Below are 16,894 nucleotides of genomic sequence, written 5' to 3'. Positions count from 1 at the left end.
AGATCTGTTCATTCATTCATTTAATACCATGGCTGTTCATTCAGTAATTACTTACTAAGTGTCTACCATGTGCTATGTTTATTGTGTCCCCCTTGTGTCCTAGAACATAGGAGTAAGATGGTGACCAAAATAAACATAGAATGTACCTAGTGAAATTGATAGTCCAAACAGGGAGAAAGCATATTGAAAACTAGCTACACAATAAATGCATACCTTGTGATAAAGTATTTGTGTCAATAAGAAATGTCAACTGTGGCTCTGGATTTAGACCAGGGAGTTAAGGGAAGGCTTCTCTGAGGAAGCAATACTTAGATGGATGAAGGGCAAATAGAATTTAGCCAAGGGAAGACAGGCAGGTGGAACAGCAGGTAGAGTCAGGTAGAACAGCAATGCTGAGCCCTGAGGTGCAGGAGTCCTGGGTGGCAGGGAAGGTACAAGGTGAGACTGAAGAGGTAGGCAGAGGCCAACCATGCCACACCTGGAAAACCAGAAAAGTGTAATGTCATGGAAGCAAGAAAAAGAGAGTTGCAAGAAGGAGGGTGTGGAGCTACATCAAATGCTACAGAGATGCAGTTTCAGTTAAGGGCTGAGAAGTGCCCACTGGCTAAGTGGAAGCTGTTGGTCACCTTAGTGGAAATGTGGCCAAGGAGTCAGCCTGAAGTGGGCTGAAGGGGGAAGAGGGATAGAGACAGGAACTGAAGGCTGCGTATAAAGGCAGCTGTATTGAGACATTAAGCAATGATTGGGAAGTCGGGAAGGTAGGCTAGGAATTTGTATTAGTCTGTTCTCTCATTGCTGTAAAGAAACATCTGAGACTGGATAATTTACAGAGAAAAGAAGTTTGACTCATGGTTCTGCAGGCTATACAGAAAGCATAGTGGCTTCTGCTTTTGGGGATCTCTCAGGAAGCTTCCAGTCATGCCAGAAGGAAAAGGGGAGCAGGCGTCTTAACATGGCAGGAGCAAGAGAGAGTGAGGGGGGAGGTGTTGCATACTTTTAAACCACCAGATCTCATGAGAACTCACCATCATGAGGACGGTACCAACAGGGATGATAGTAAGCCATTCATGAGATATCTACCCCATGATCCAATCACCTCGCACCAGGCTCCACCTTCAACACTGGGGTTTACAATTCAACATGAGATTTGGTGGGGACACAGATCCAAATCATATCAGAATTGGAAGGAAATGTGGGATAAGATAAGGTTTTTTGCTTTGTTTCTGTTTGTTTGTAAGACAAGAGGTATTGGCTATGTTTTCATAAAGGCAAGGAAGATTTTATAGGAAGGGAAAGGTTAAGATGCAAGAGACCCATAGGAGTGAGAATCTTGGACAGGAGGCAGAAACAGGGTCAGGAGAGGGGGACAAAGGTGGCTTTGTGGATTTGGTGGCAGAAAAATGGGACTTCCTATCCAGTGCCATGTAGGAGGCAGGGTCATCCCTGAGAACCAGACGGGAGGAGGGAAGCAGGAAGGCTGTGGAGTGCACAGGGCAGAAATGACTGTTGCGGTGAGGGATGCTTGCTGGGCCCAGGAAGGTCTGCTGGGGAGGCCTGCTTCTCTGACCTGCCTGTGGGGTTTTCTGCTCACCGCTTGCCCCAGTGACCCTGCCAGTGTTCTTAGAAGGGTGTAAGAATGGTGTTTTGATTTTGTTCCCATGTTTTTCCAAAGCCAAATTGTACCACGTTACAGAATTTCCTACAGATCCTGAATATTCCGATGAGGGAGCAAGTGCTTTCTGCTCTGGTACTTTTATGCTATTTGATTTCAAATTAATTTCATGATTTGTTTCCTCCCATGTTTACCCTTTGAGTTGCTTATTCCCTTTGGCCTCATCATTTGAAAAACCCATGATTTGGTGTCCATCTTTTCTGATTGTTTTTTGCAACTACATCTCACAGTTTAGAACCTTCCATTTCATTTTTGTTTTTGTTTTTGTTTTTTTTTTGAGACGGAGTCTCGCTCTGTAGCCCAGGCTGGAGTGCAGTGGCCGGATCTCAGCTCACTGCAAGCTCTGCCTCCTGGGTTTACGCCATTCTCCTGCCTCAGCCTTCCGAGTAGCTGGGACTACAGGCGCCCGCCACCTCGCCTGGCTAGTTTTTTATATTTTTTAGTAGAGACGGGATTTCACCGTGTTAGCCGGGATGGTCTCGATCTCCTGACCTCGTGATCCGCCCGTCTCGGCCTCCCAAAGTGCTGGGATTAGAGGCTTGAGCCACCGCACCTGGCCCCATTTCATTTTTATAGAACATGTTATAGAGTTGGAATCTTTCATGCAAGCTCACTTGCAAAAATATACAAATATTTTTGCCTTATGTATTTCTTGGTATTCTCTCTCTCTCTTTCTCGCTCTCTCTCTGTGTATGTGTGTGTTTGTGTGTCTGTGTGTGTGTCTGTCTGTCTCTGTCACCTTCAGGTAGCATTCATGGCAGTAACGAGAATGTCTGCTGGACCCTTTCCATCTCTCTTCCCTCCCCTCGGTACATCCTGGTGCTCACCAGGTCCCTGCTGCTGTTTTGTCGCTTGACTTTGTATCATACTGAGTTTCTGCCCTGTGTTCTCTGCTTGTATTCTGTCTTCTCCTTCTCATAATCACTCCAGATCCCTGCCACTTTTTTTCTGGATACCCAGAGTCTTTTTCTTTCTTCCAATGACAGTCAGAAGTTGGAGGAGCCCTCTTGGATGCATCTTGTTTGAGGTTCATAAGTTCATACCAAGTATCTTTAGAAATCAGGAAGGATGAGGAACAGAACTAACATTTTATGAGCATCTACTGGTATTAGATGCATTTCTTATGCCACCTTATATTAACATTTACCATAATCCTGTGGTAGGGAGTATTGTTTTGATTTTATAGACAGATAAATAAATCCCAGAAAGATTCCGTAACTTGAGAAATACATCAGGGCCAGGACAGACACCATCCTTGTTTCCTGCCTGAAGCTCAGAGTGACTGAGACAGTTATCACTGTCAATGTCTAGGCATGAAATAGTCATCCCAGTTAGGCGTGGGCCTAGGCATGACCTTAGATCTTAAACTCCCGCCGTGATATGAAAGTGGTCTCCTAGCCGTCAGGCATCTTCAGTCCTGGAGTCCAGACAGAAGGTGCCTCTACCACTAGGTGGGGATGTAGCAGCACCACAAATGAGTACACTACAAACGGAAAGACCCTCTAGAACAAACTTAAAAAATAATAATAATTTATTGCAGTGAAACAACATATAATTAACCATTTTAAGGTGACCCTTCTGTGACATTTTGTACATTCGCGGTGTTACACAACCGCCACTTCTATCTAGTTCCAACACATTTCCATCACTCCAAAGTAAAACCCCTTCACAATTAAGCAGGTTCTCCCAGTTCTTCCCTCCCCGTAGCCCCAGGCAACAGCTGATGTGCGTTCTGTCTCTGTGGATTTACCTATTCTGGATATGTCATAAATAGAATCATATCATATGTGACCTTTCTGTGTCCGGCCTTCTTCAATTAGCATAACATTTTTGGGGTTCATCCATGTTGTAGCATGTTCCCAAACTTCATTCCTTTTTACAGATGAATAATATTGCATTACATGTATATGCCACCTTTTGTTTATTCATTGATCCATTGATGGACATTGAAGACTTTGGGCTATTATGCATAGTGCTGCTATGAACATGCAACATATACTTGTTAGATAACTTGTTTTCATTTCTTTCAGGCATGTGTACAGGAGTGAAATTACAGGGTCATATGGTAATTCTATGTTTAACTCTTTGAGGAACCATCAGATTCTTTCCATAGTAGTTAAACCGTTTTGCATTCTCACTAGCAGAGTATGAAGATTTCAAACTTTTTAAAACCATGACTCACAATATAAGGTACATTTTACACTGCAACCCAGGATTTAACTGTGGTACACAATAGCAGTGGTACACAATAGCCACAAGATGGATGTGGCTAGTCCAAATGTAAATGTGCTGTAAAATACTCACTGGATTCCAACTATTTGGTACAAAAAAAATATTAAATGTCTCACTAATTTTTTTTATATTCATTAATTATTGAAATGATTTTTGGCGTATTGGGTTAAACAAAATAGATTATTAAAAATAACTTCACCAACTTCTTGTTGGTTATTTTAATGTAGCTACTAAAAAATTTAACATTGCATGTGTGGTTTGCATTGCATTTCTGTTGGACATTGCTGGCTTAGCACCAGATCGGAGTTCCAATCTTGGTTTTATCACATGACCAGCAATAATCAGTGTTACTGTTACTATCATTACTCTGCTGTGGGACTCACCCTGATAAATTTCAGTTTCCTCCTCTGGAAGAGTAGATATAAAGCCAAAGGAGAGCATATTGCTGTACTTTTTCTGTATTCAGCCTTTTTCTTAATACATTTCTCACTATTGGAATTGTCTAGTCATCTCATCTTTCATCCAGAAGTCTGGTGAAGCCCACGTCCATGTCCCTTCCCTTACACTTCTGCTACCCCTTGTTTGTAATGAACACAAAATTTCAATTGTATATGGGAAAATCATATGCCAAGGTAAGGATATAATAATTCATAGACAAATAAATATTTTAAAATAATTTTAAAGGATAAGAAAAAGGGGAAACTCCCTTGAGGAGCAAAGAAGGTGGAAAATAAGGCTTGTGGTAGGGCGGAGTAGTAATTTGACCACAGTTGCCACCCATCCTGTATTTATCCAAAATCCAGAGTGGCATTTGGATAAGACTCAGGCAAACCACCAGCACATTCCTGGAGTTGATGAATGGCCACTTAAAGAGCAGGACACCCCTGGCATCTCCCTAAACCCGAAACTAAAAGTCCAGCAGGCTATTACAAGGAGGGAAGTTGCCAGTGTGTTTCTTTAAGGGCGACGGGCTGAGCAGGGACCCCTCACCCTCTTATTTGTCTGAATCTTACACTGATGGGAGCCCTGAGAATCTAATATTAGCACCCTGGGAATACAAAGCCCTTTCATCTACATAATCTCCTTTCAGATCATGAAGCAACCTTATGTAAAGAGCAGTATCATGTGCACCTTATGAATGAGAAAGAAATAGGTCAAACACGTAAGTGGATCACTGGGGCCATTACTGGGTGGAGCAGGGCTTATCTGACCATGAGCTTGAGTTTCTCCATAGCTAACACTGAGAGTCAGAACCATGACTGTCCACTTCTGTTTCCTTGGGCTTCTCAGAGTGATCTCACCCCTACAGACGGTCTGCAAAGATCATTACTCTTGACCTCACTTGTGCCTCCTAAGCTGAGCCGTGCAGTTGGAGTCGCTCTCCCCACTAGCCTGCTAAGCTGCTGCCTTCCATCATTCAGACAGTTTCTGACAGCCCCACCCTCCTACACAAAGCCCTGCCTGTCTGGTCAAAGGAGGGTGGTGATTCCCCACCCTTTCTAAACACACGCCCTGTAAGACTTTCTCTGTCCTCTGAAATATACTTGCTCCTTCACAGTCACATTTTCTACTACTGTACAGTTAAACGTCGTCTGTGAGTGGGAAGGTGATGTGTGGGTTTTTCTGCCCCACTGTTGTCAGGCTTAGACCACCATCTTCTAAAAGGCAGAAACCTGGGGTCTGTACCAGACAGCTCCATGAACAGATGGTCACGTTGAAAACTTTGAAGGTGAAATCTGTGATGCTCAGTGAGGTATACACTTCTTTTTAAAGTGGTAGTTCCAAATGAAGTGATGCTGTAACATATCCTTAATTCCCTAGACCACTGTCCTTAATCTCAGTGATAATAACCTGGTGTGTGACTATTGTTTATTCCTGATTTACAAGAATTGTCTAGTTATATAGTTTCTGTTGGTTTTCCTCTAAGCTGAACAAAGCACTTTGAATTACTTCATTAACTTCACAGTAGACAGCTTGATAGTTTTTATATTGATTTATCGCTTTCTAATCCCCAATTATTTTTTGGTCCTATGTCAGCTTCTCCTGCTAGTCAGCCAGTGTGTATTTTCATGGATACTCTTGACATGAGCTTTATTAGAACATAACCAAGAAGGTGAATCTATTGCCAAAAAATTAAATAATGTTTGCCAAAGAGTTATACAGAATAATTTATTACCCGGTGTTCTGCTTTTCCTATGCAGTGGTTCCTCCCAGTGGTATAGAAAATCAAGGATTGGCTTGTCCTAAGAGACGAGGCAGTCTGGGGCTGGGAAATAGTGTTCTTCTTTTAGTAGATAAATAACACGTCCAAGGTCAGAGGATCAGGGTCAAAATAAAAAGCAGAATCACGAGTTTCCTAATTCCCAGCCCTTCAACCTTTGCTAGTAGGTAACTATAAACATGGTCCTACCTAGAAAGAAAAAACATTTTAGCACCTAGAAGGAAAAAAATGTAAAATTTAAGTAGCATGCACTAAAAAAACTATCCAAAATTTCTAATTTTCCTCAACTTCATTGATTTGAAAATTATAGGTTTTAATTATTATGTACAGTAAATGGTATCTTGAGGAAAAGTTGATCTTTCCCTTATAACTTAAACTCTGATATTTATTTTTGTGTGTCAAATTGGGAACATTGGTGGGAATATTCACTCTAGCCCTAAAAGGTATTTAATTTTTATCACCAAATAATAGGAATATCACCCAATAACTTCATACAACTATGAGAATGCTGTATTTTTTCGTTTTGCTAGATTATCGTTCATGCAGGGAAGAACCAACATTTTCTTAGTTCTCCTGTAGATGGCAAATCTAAAGGGTGATGATGACTGATATAAATATAAGTGTTTTTTATACTGTGAAGCATTATGTGTCTGCATTTCTGGTAAATAATAATATGCAAAGCTAATGCCATTTTATTTATTTATTTATTTTTGAGACAGAGTCTTGCTCTGTCACCCAGGCTGGAGTGCAGTGGCTTGATCTCAGCCTACTGCAACCTCCTCCGCCCCCCGGATTCAAGCAGTGCTCCTGCCTCAGCCTTCCGAGTAGCTGGGATTACAGGCACCCGCCACCACACCCAGCTGATTTTTGTGTTTTTAGTAGAGGTAGGGTTTCACCATGTTGGTCAGGCTGGTCTTGAACTCCTGACCTCAAGTGATCCACCTGCCTCAGCCTCCCTAAGTGCTGGGATTGCAGGCGTGAGCCACCGTGCCCAGCCGCAAATGCCATTTTTTGCTTTTTCAGAAAGGACTTAATATTTTATAATTATGTATTAATAGTTGGCTTCTATTTTAGCCAGTTATATTTGACCTGCTTATATCTGAAAGTAAATAATTTCTCAGGTTGCTGGTGGTATTCAAAAATAGGATAATAAAGTTATCATTAGTGTTGTATGCTTTCATGCTAAGGGGCAGTGGGGGAAATGCTGCCATGTTTTCTCTTTGCATACATGTCTTTAAATACATTAAATACTAAGTGTGCTTATGACCTTATTCTGCAGAAATTGAGGTCAAATCTTTATGTGTACAAAATATGTATGAACCACAGCATCTCCTGGTTTTGGCTACAGGTTAATACTATCCAAATATGCAGGCCCTACTTTGAGAGGTTGATGAGAAGACTAAATTAGGTAAATTTTGAGATGATACTAGCCTAACTGGAACCTCTACTCAAATGGAAATTTACCCTGGGCACCAAACATTGGAAGCACTAAAATGTTAAGTAATAGTGTTTGTATGTGCATGTATTTAGACTTTCTTCACCTTTCCAAAACTTCCAGCCTTGTGGGCAGATCTGCCTTACCTTCGTAGCCAGCAGAGGTAGATGGGAGCGAGGGTCTCTCTGTGATCGGCAGGTTCTCTCTCTTCTCCTTCTTTCTCTTCTCTTTTCCTAACCTGACTGTGGAGTTAAAGAGGAATTTTGCGCTGCATATTCTGGGTTCATTTCTCGCTACAGATTTGCTACATAACAGTTATCATCTGCCTAGGCACTCATGTAATCCTCATAACAGATTTGTGTAACAAGGTACTAGTTTATAGACGAGGAAAATGAGGCCATAAGATGCTCAACAACTTTGCCAGCAGTACAGCTTCTATATGATAGAGCATGGTCTGGTCTACAATGTCACTTCCCTTCTAATTAATATCCTTTGATTATTTGTTGTTGTTGTTGTTGTTTTTGAGACAGAGTTACACTCTTGTTGTCCAGGCTGAAGTGCAATGGCATGATCTCAGCAACCTCTGCCTCCTGGGTTCAAGCGATTCTCCTGCCTCAGCCTCCTGAGTAGCTGGGATTACAGGTGCCTGCCACCATGCCCAGCTAATTTTTGTATTTTTAGTAGAGACAGGGTTTCACTATGTTGGCCAGGCTAGTCTTGAACTCCTGCCCACCTCAGCCTCTGAAAGTGCTGGGATTACAGCCGTGAGCCACCGCACCTGGCCTGAATATTTGTTCTTGAAGTCACCATTCAGTTGTCTGAAGCAGGGTCAGAGGAGAGGCTCAGTTTTCCTTTCACTAGTGTGCAGGCCCGGGTTAACTGGTGCCCTAGTTCTAATTCATTCTAATGGTGTCTCAGTGCCAGTTTTAGAGAAGTGTCCAGCAGGTGCCCAGTCGGTGTGCCCTTTGTTCAGCTTTGTCTGTGTATGCCCTCTGATATACAGCCCAGCCCCAGGCCCCAATATTAGGCCTCAATAAATACCATTCTTTTACCCCGCTCTAGACCTATCAAAACACCTTGGGTGACAATGGACAGAAGGAGGGGGCCTTCCATGTGCAGAGCAGAAAACAGAGTAAATTCCAGGCTTTCTCTCCTCCACTCCCTGCTGCCGCTTCTCAGGGTCTTTTATTGTCTTCTGCTTAAACCCTTCAGGGGCTTCCCATTGTGCTAGACTTCCTATTGCTTTGTCTTGGCTCTGGGTTCCGTATAAAACCCCTTCGCAGGGGAGCTGAGTAGGGAAGAAAAAATGAGGTCTGCTGCTAGGTTTCAATGAAAACAATTTTGGAAGACATGATTTTTCTTGTTTATATTTGAATCTGGACAACACCAAGCTTTGCTATAATGAAGTTCTATTGCATTCAAAAAATTTAAATGTATTTCAATTCATTGAAAAAAAAATTGGAATGGATAGTAATGGAATAAATGTTTTTCAAAACTTGCTGAATCTATTTTTGTGAAGATTTATATATGTGGGTTGGATTTTTTTAAGGGAATGATTATTGTGTTGGATGCTTACCACATGGACATTGTGTGGCATCATTTCATATTTTTTCTCTAATATTTCTTAGGATAGGATAGATCTGTCCAAATTGTTCATCAAAAATAGGTCAAAAGAGAAGTTTGTTATTTATCTCAACACTTTGTCCTTTAGATTATCTCTAAAAGCCCTCTTATTCTGCTGTTTAAAGAAAAACAAACCCCTTTTTCCATACTTGTCACCATTGATTGTAACTGTTGTCTTTGTATCTCAATTCAGGGGATGCTTAATTTGATTTGGGACTGTTCTTAAGATACAATGTATAATAGTGAGAATATAATGTAGTTCATGCTTTTTTGGAAGTTGAGACTGCTGATCAAAAATTGATAAAGCAATTATTTTCTTACATTTAGTGATTTCCTTTGTTTCCTCAGGATGCCAGTGAAACATTTCTTTTCTGCCTAACACATTCTGTTCATGAATGTACATGTCGCTCTGTGACAGTAATTACACATGTGTACCCACGTGTATCCGTCTACAAGGAAGGGGGGTGGATTCCAATCCTAACCCAATCAACTCAATCAGATGGTTTAAAATCATTAGGTAATGGCTCTTGATGTTGGCAAGCATCCAGACTGTTTGCAAGGCTTTGTTTTCACATTTTTTGAATGCCACACAATTTAGCCTCAAAAAATTGTCCAAAATGCTTTTTAAAAAAGTAAATTAAGTATGAATTAAAACAAAAAAATTGCATTTCTTACACATTTTTTTTTCCACAGGCAGCAGATAACAGGCAGGCATGACAAGCTTGCTCATTCACTTATTCGCTCAACATATGTTTATTGCATGAGGACTTACTGTGTGCTATGGAAATGTAGGGAACACAAAGCTGAGTAAGACACAGGTCTTCTGGAGGAAGAGACAGGACAGATGGTTATAATCGGGATCAAGGCAGGAGGAGAGTAAATGCCATAGATTGTGAGATATAATCCCTGTATCCTTTACCACTGTCATCCCACTCTGCTACACACGGCTTGCTAGGACATAGGTACACAGGTGACCAGTGGGTCACTTCTTTCTTCTGACCACCTACCTCTTTCCCACTGACCACCCAGAGCTACCACCAGCCCATGTGGTATCTTGATAAAAAAAATAGGCACCCCTTCCTCTGAATTGAGTCCTGGGCTGATGCAGACCCATGCCAGGGTAGAAGCAGCCCATTGCCACCTCTGTGCCTGCCAAATTGGAGAGTGGAGTTCAGACTGGATTTTCATCATCAATCACCCCACCTCCACTCTAGGTCAGGCATCCTTGTAGAGATCACAGTCTGTATAATGAATCAAATTAATGTGAAAAATAAAAGCATTCTTCTCGTAGAAACCACAACCTGTATAATGAATCAAATTAATGTGAAAAAATAAAGGCATTCTTCTCTCGGTTTCTCAGAATTGGATACAGCCCCCAGGGAATACGTCACCCAGGCTAAAGCCAGGCAGGAAGGCAGTGAATAGGCTGGGAGAGTCGATGGGACCTGAAGCACCTCTGCTATGTTAAGGAGTACCTTAGCATCTCTTCCTGAACTTTTTTTTTTTTTTTTTTTGAGATGGAGTCTTGCTCTGTTGCCCAGGCTGGAGTACAGTGGCACAATCTAGGCTCACTGCAACCTCCGCCTCCCAGGTTCAAGTGATTCTCCTGCCTCAGTCTCCTGGGTAGCTGGGATTACAGGCGGGTGCCACCACGCCAAGCTAATTTTTGTATTTTTAGTAAAGATGGCATTTCGCCATGTTGGCCAGGCTGGTCCTGAACTCCTGACCTCAAGTGATCCACCCGCCTTGACCTTCCAAAGTGTTGGGATTACAGGCATGAGCCACTGTGCCCAGCTTCTTCCTGAACTTTCTCTGAAGAACTTGGTAAGCATGATTCTCACCTTGCTTGTGATTAAAAAAAAAATAACAAAGTTACGATAAATGTCTCAGGGTCTAAAATAGACCTAAATTTTACCAGCCATATGAGTTTGACCTTATTTTATGCCTCCTTAAGCCTCAATTTTCTCATCTGTAAAATGGGGCTAATAGTATTTACTTCATAGGTTTGAGGTGAGGATTAAATATAAAAATACATGTATTTTTAAGTACACTATTTATATTCAACAGATGTAGATGGTGTCATTTAGTGTCATCACTTGTGTCAGGCCACTTTCCGACTTTTTCCCACTCTTTTTTTTTTTTTTTTTTTTTTTTTTTGAGATAGAGTATCGCTTTGTCGCCCAAGCTGGAACGCAGTGGCCTGATCTCAGCTCACTGCAAGCTCTGCCTCCTGGGTTCACACCATTCTCCTGCCTCAGCCTCCCGAGTAGCTGGGACTACAGGCGCCTGCCACCACACCTGGCTAATTTTTTCGTATTTTTAGTAGAGACAGGGTTTCACCGTGTTAGCCAGGATGAACTTGATCTCCTGACCTCGTGATCCGCCCGCCTCGGCCTCCCACAGTGCTGGGATTACAGGCATGAGCCACTGCGCCCGACCTTTTTCCCACTCTTTGATATCATTTTCTGAGGCCTTCCACTTTTCCTGTATTACTGTTATCTTTCACTCAGCCCCCAATATCTATGTCCGATTCCATGCTTGATGATTCATTGTATGTTCTCCTAAAATTTTTAAGGAAGGATCCCTCCTTTTTACAGATATGAAAGCTGAGATAGCTTTAGGTCCTCTTAAATCATAACTGAAGTCACTAGCAAGCCAGGAACACATTCAGATTTTACTGTTGTATTTTAAAGTACCTCTGTCCAGGTGCCTCTTCTGACTACTTTTTTTAAGCCCCCCAGAGAGAGAGGAGACAAAAGGATAAATGTTTCAACTCAGCTTGCAGCAGGTGTCATTCTATTTGATTTGCAGGCCTTTCAACAAAACAAAAGCCCTTTTCTGTTCTTTTACAGTATATGCCCTCTCTAAAGGTACTCAAATGAAAAAAAAGCATACACTGGACAAGATTTCAGGTTCTAAGAGACAGAAACTGGGCTCTTAGTTGCTGATTCACTCTTCACAGTGAAAGCCAGATGCCATTGAAAACATTATTTTCTAAGTAGCATTTACATTTTTATGATAGTTTCCCTTGAAATATATATGAGTGGCATTCTCAGCAAGTTAGTATGTTTGTAGCAGTTAAATAGTGACAACTTATATATTTAAGTATTGAAAACTTTAAAAAGCCAGTTAAATTTTTTAGAAAATAAAGTCAACAGAGAGAATCTCTATGTATTTGAGTAGCAATATACAATAGCATATTTGCTTATTGCAGCTGATTTTAAATGTCTCCAACTTGCTCTCCCCAAATAGTTACCACTGGTGTTCAAAAGTAATATATCTTTTAAACCACATAAAGAGTAAAGAAAAAAAAGTGTTTAGCTTTTTTAAAAAAGAATTCTATTCTAGAGTCACAAAGGATTCATAATAAGAATGAATGGGCCAGGCGCAGTGGCTCATGTCTATACATTGGGAGACCAAGGCAAGCGGATCACCTGAGGTAAGGAGTTCAAGACCACTCTGGCCAACACTGTGAAACCCCATCTCTACTAAAAATACAAAAATTAGCCAGGCATGGTGGTGCATGCTTGTCACCCCAGCTACTTGGAAGGCTGAGGCAGGAGAATCGCTTGAACTCGGGAGGCAGAGGTTGCAGTGAACCGAGATTGCACCACTGCATTCCAGCCTGGGCAACAGAGTGAGACTGTCTCATAAAAAAGAAAAAGAAAAAAAAAAAAACCAATGTAGCTAAAATGTAATGAAGTGTTAACTATGGGCAAAATACTATGCTGAGCCCCTTTCATATATAGTGCTATTTATTGTTTCCAGCAACTGTAGGAAGAAAGTACAACCCCATTTTACAAGTGAGGAAATGAAGGCTTAGCAAAGTTAATAACTTACTTTGGGGCTCAAAGCTAGTGAGCGCTGGTGCCAGGAGCCAACATGGGGCCCTGCCTTGAGAGCCTGTGCCATCGTTAATCTCAGGGTACCCTGTAGCCTGCCTGTTCATTCATTGCCATCTGAGTCTTAAGGAAGCACCAGATCAGATGGGCTGATCTAAAATATGAAACTTATTTTCAGATATAATAATTGTTTCAAGGTAAAACCTTTGGGTCTTATTTTACCTAGAATCCATACATTCAAAGTACAAGTGATAAAATCAGCTCAGCAACTTGAGTATGCACATGAATTAAAAAGAAGTCAATCTGATGAGAGATTTCATCAGAATAAAGTGTATAAGTGGAGCTGGAAATCTGAGTGATTGAGTGCTTGCCATTTGGGTAAGTGTAATGAGTTTGAAAAACTGATTAAATTGATAAAGTATCTTAGGGCCTTTCAGGACATAGTTTTAAAAGTTTTATTTAGTGTTGAATTTTTAAAATATTTTTAAGACAAAAATAAAAGTACATTGTAGTCTTTTACTTCCATTTCTAAAATGAACTGTTAATCTAGGAAGTCCTGTTTGTGTGTTGATTTGGGGAGTTTGCCCAACATTGCTGTGTTAAATACTTATTAACATGGTTTATTACTTTTTTGTTGTTTTTTAGAAAACATTAATCATGAATGTACTGGGACTTGGGAAGGATCCTGTGGTTTATGAGATAGTTGGCTAAATCCCACCTCCTCCAACATAACCTGTCATTATTAAAATACAGTACTCTGATTTAATCCCCTGGTCAAGCTAAATGATAATGTGAAACAAAGCTAACCAATATCAGGACACCTGATATCAAGAATTCGTGAAATCAAAAGCCATTGTAAAGCAAGGAATCTAATGCTTTGCTTCTTGTCCTTTTCATACAAATAAAATAAAATAAGCTTCACTGGGCTTGGTGAGTCTTAGAAATGAGAAGTTTGAGAATAAGATTCATTGTGGAATGTGTGGCATTACAAAAACAAGCCACCTAAGCAGTTTGTACTGTTCCCTTAGAGTGCACACGTTCGGGCTCCGGTGCCCCGTGAAAAGACTGCATTTCTGGGAGGGAAAAGTACAAAATGCAGATTCCACCGTGCATGTGGAAGGCAGGGAAGAAAAAGCCCAGACAAGCGTCCTCTTGTTGAGCCTCCTTACTGCAGGGGGGCTGACGGATGGGGTTTTTCAAACCGTCGCTGCAACCAGATGCAGGGCTGCAGCTTTGCTTACCGCAGCGTGCTGCAGTTGTGTTTATTTCAGGGACAGACACAAGGGGAAGCAGCAGCCAGAGCACACCCGGGCCGCTCACGGGAAACCTTGCTGAAGAGAGAGGATCCACCGAAGCTGGGAAAATTCCTCCGGCAGCCTAGGCGGAGGCTGAGCCGCGACTCAGGTTGAGACAGGGGCCAGGGGCAGGGGGCGGCGCTCCTGGCCCATCCCTCAGCCCTGCGGCGGCCGTGAGGGCCGGAGGCTGCCTGCATCGCGTCAGGGAGGCCGGCCTAGAAACCCTCCCTCCCAGGAGAAAGCCGATCCCAGTTCAGGTGGGGTCTTCCTCGGTTCCATACCTGACTGGAGCCTAGCTGGTGGGCGGCCGGCAGCCGGCGTTTCTGGTGATGACAGCCCCGAAATGAAAGCAGCGCGGCCGCCGCCTCCGAGGGCTGCAGGGAGATCAGCGCCCAGCAAATAAGAAGCAAGTCCTGGACCCGGAGGAGGAGGAGCGGCCGAGCATCTCTCTCTGCTCGGCGGTGTCCTTTAGATGAGGACTCCCGGCTGGAGCCGGAGGTGAATCCGCAGAGCTGCCTCTCGGCGCCTGACCCCGCGCTGACATCACAACCTGTGACAGGCGCATCACGCCCGGTACCTGCTCCCGGCAGCTGCCCGTCCTCCCAGCCTCTTTGTATGCCGCAGACATGGCCAGCCAGCAGGATTCGGGCTTCTTTGAGATCAGTATCAAATATTTACTGAAATCCTGGAGTAATAGTGAGTAATAGAAAATAACCTTTTTGTTTGTTTGTTTGCTGGATGTTGCATAAGGCTGGAGAAAGAAAATCTCAACTGGACACATATGTTTGTGAGCCACGGAAGTTTTTCTTTTTTTCTTTTCTTTGCTCTTTCTTTCTTTCTTTCTTTCTTTCTTTCTTTCTTTCTTTCTTTCTTTCTTTCTTTCTTTCTTTCTTTCTTTCTTTCTCTCTCTCTCTCTCTCTCTCTCTCTCTTTCTTTCTTTCTTTTTTTGCTTCCATCTGCTGTGAAAATCAAAATGTCAGAGACTGAACTAGCTTTCCTTAAGTGCAAAGGCTGCAATGGAATTACAGTAGATTGTGTTTGATTAAATTTTCAAGTGAGGCAGCCCTTCAGACTCTGGGGGAGCTCAGGATCAGGCATTCCTGGCTGCATTTCCTGCCTTGATGTTTATTTGATTTGTTCATGCTTTCTCTAAATATTTTGTGAAGTGTGATTTAATCAAAGGGGTGTGGCAGGGTTTCAGAGTACTTTGTAATTGTTTTTTTAGGGTATTGTCTGGAGAAGGAAAAGTACTTAATAGTCCAAAACCTATGACATCCTTTTTGTATATAGAGGCATCTGCAGATTTATTTGATCTCTCCCTCGTCCATGTGGATGATGTTCTGAATGCCATTTAATATTTGAATTTTTAAAAATCCCAATGTTTGCTATAGTCCAAATAATGTACTTTTTTGAACCATAAACAAGTGAGGTTTTGACCCTAATTATTTATTAGGATAGCAGAATATGATGGCTTCTGAAGTTCCATTTCTGACCTACATAAGGATTTTAGCAATACGCTGTTTCAAAAAGACAACCTCTAAGCCATCGTGGATCTGGAATCAAATTAAAATGAGGCCTTCAGGTGATCAATGATGCCTTGTATTTTCCGAACATTTTAAAAACCAAGTCTTCTCTATTTCACTAACAGCCTTTGTAGTTGCTTTGGATAAAAGACCAGCAGGTATTACTGATCCTTTATTGTTTTAAATAAAAAATTTTTCCCATGAAAATTTTAATATTGTGTTATGTGCATACTGATTAACCTACCTGTGCTCAAAGAGCTAGTGATTAATTGTCTCCTACACAAATGACCGGTGGCCAAGATTGTTCTTATGTAAACAAAACCTGGGCAGGAGAACCTGTGCTGTAATTGCTTTGAGGAAGAGAGCTTAAAGTACCTTCAGCCTTAGGTATTCAGGGATGTGCATCTCTAAGTGATATCCATAGAAACCATTTTTTCCAGGTCATTTTGCACCACTGTATACACTATGGGGCTTGTCTGAAGCTGTTTTTCTACAAGTGGGAAGCCATTTGGGAGTAATACTGTTGCCTAAACACCATTCTTTATTTGTCATAGCTATAAATCATTTAACTTGGATTCATTATTTGTATAATCCTTTACACTCAAGGATGAATCTTCCTTTGTCTATCTGCTCTTTGATTAATGAAAAGAATTTGATATGCAGTGTTCTTTATGGAACAGTTTTCCAATAACTGAAAAAACTCACTTTTGAGTTTGACATCAGTATGTGGTTTTTAAACATATTTGATTATTCCAAGACCAGACTATTTTCTTCCATCTATTTTTGTTATTGCCCCATTAAATAGAAAATTATGTTGTGACAATACTGAGGCCAATGGGATTTCTTTTAAAAATCTCTCTCCCCTTGTCTATTTTCAAATCACTCTAGATAAAGTATATATTCTCTACACCCTTCCTAAACTCCTCTCCCCACATACTTACATCAGGAAATGATTCAAAATGACTGTTCTTTTCTACTTTGAGAATATCTGTGATACAATTTTGAATTCTTCCAATTCATTCAGCAAATATTTATTGAATACCTACTATGT

The 16,894-nt window shown here is 41.5% G+C and overlaps 1 protein-coding gene and 1 long non-coding RNA gene across 5 annotated transcripts in view; one reads left to right on the top strand and one right to left on the bottom strand.

The window, feature by feature from the left end:
- Positions 1 to 3,245: 3,245 nt before the first annotated feature.
- Positions 3,246 to 14,732, bottom strand: LOC104665297. Of its 2 annotated transcripts, none has more exons than XR_004054743.1 (3): positions 14,602 to 14,732; positions 7,707 to 7,802; positions 3,246 to 6,339 (listed from the first exon to the last, which is right to left on the bottom strand). It is a non-coding gene; the product is annotated as an uncharacterized LOC104665297 (long non-coding RNA). The 2 variants fall into 2 exon arrangements; XR_004054742.1 differs by having other exon boundaries at positions 3,246 to 6,314.
- The window catches only part of FRY (FRY microtubule binding protein), a 271,683-nt gene continuing 269,083 nt past the window's right edge, over positions 14,295 to 16,894 (top strand). For all 3 annotated transcript variants that reach the window (XR_004054740.1, XR_004054741.1, XM_030922400.1), the window contains exon 1: positions 14,295 to 15,016. Coding sequence is in view for 1 of the 3 variants with exons in the window: in XM_030922400.1 (XP_030778260.1) it covers positions 14,947 to 15,016 (70 nt within the window). In the remaining 2 variants the exon portion in view is untranslated. The remainder of the gene's footprint in view (positions 15,017 to 16,894) is intronic.

This window comes from Rhinopithecus roxellana, chromosome 18 (genome assembly GCF_007565055.1).
Source record: "Rhinopithecus roxellana isolate Shanxi Qingling chromosome 18, ASM756505v1, whole genome shotgun sequence".
Lineage (NCBI taxonomy): Eukaryota > Metazoa > Chordata > Mammalia > Primates > Cercopithecidae > Rhinopithecus > Rhinopithecus roxellana.
Note: the sequence above shows the minus strand (reverse complement) of the source record. Positions and strands in the feature narration are given on the sequence as shown.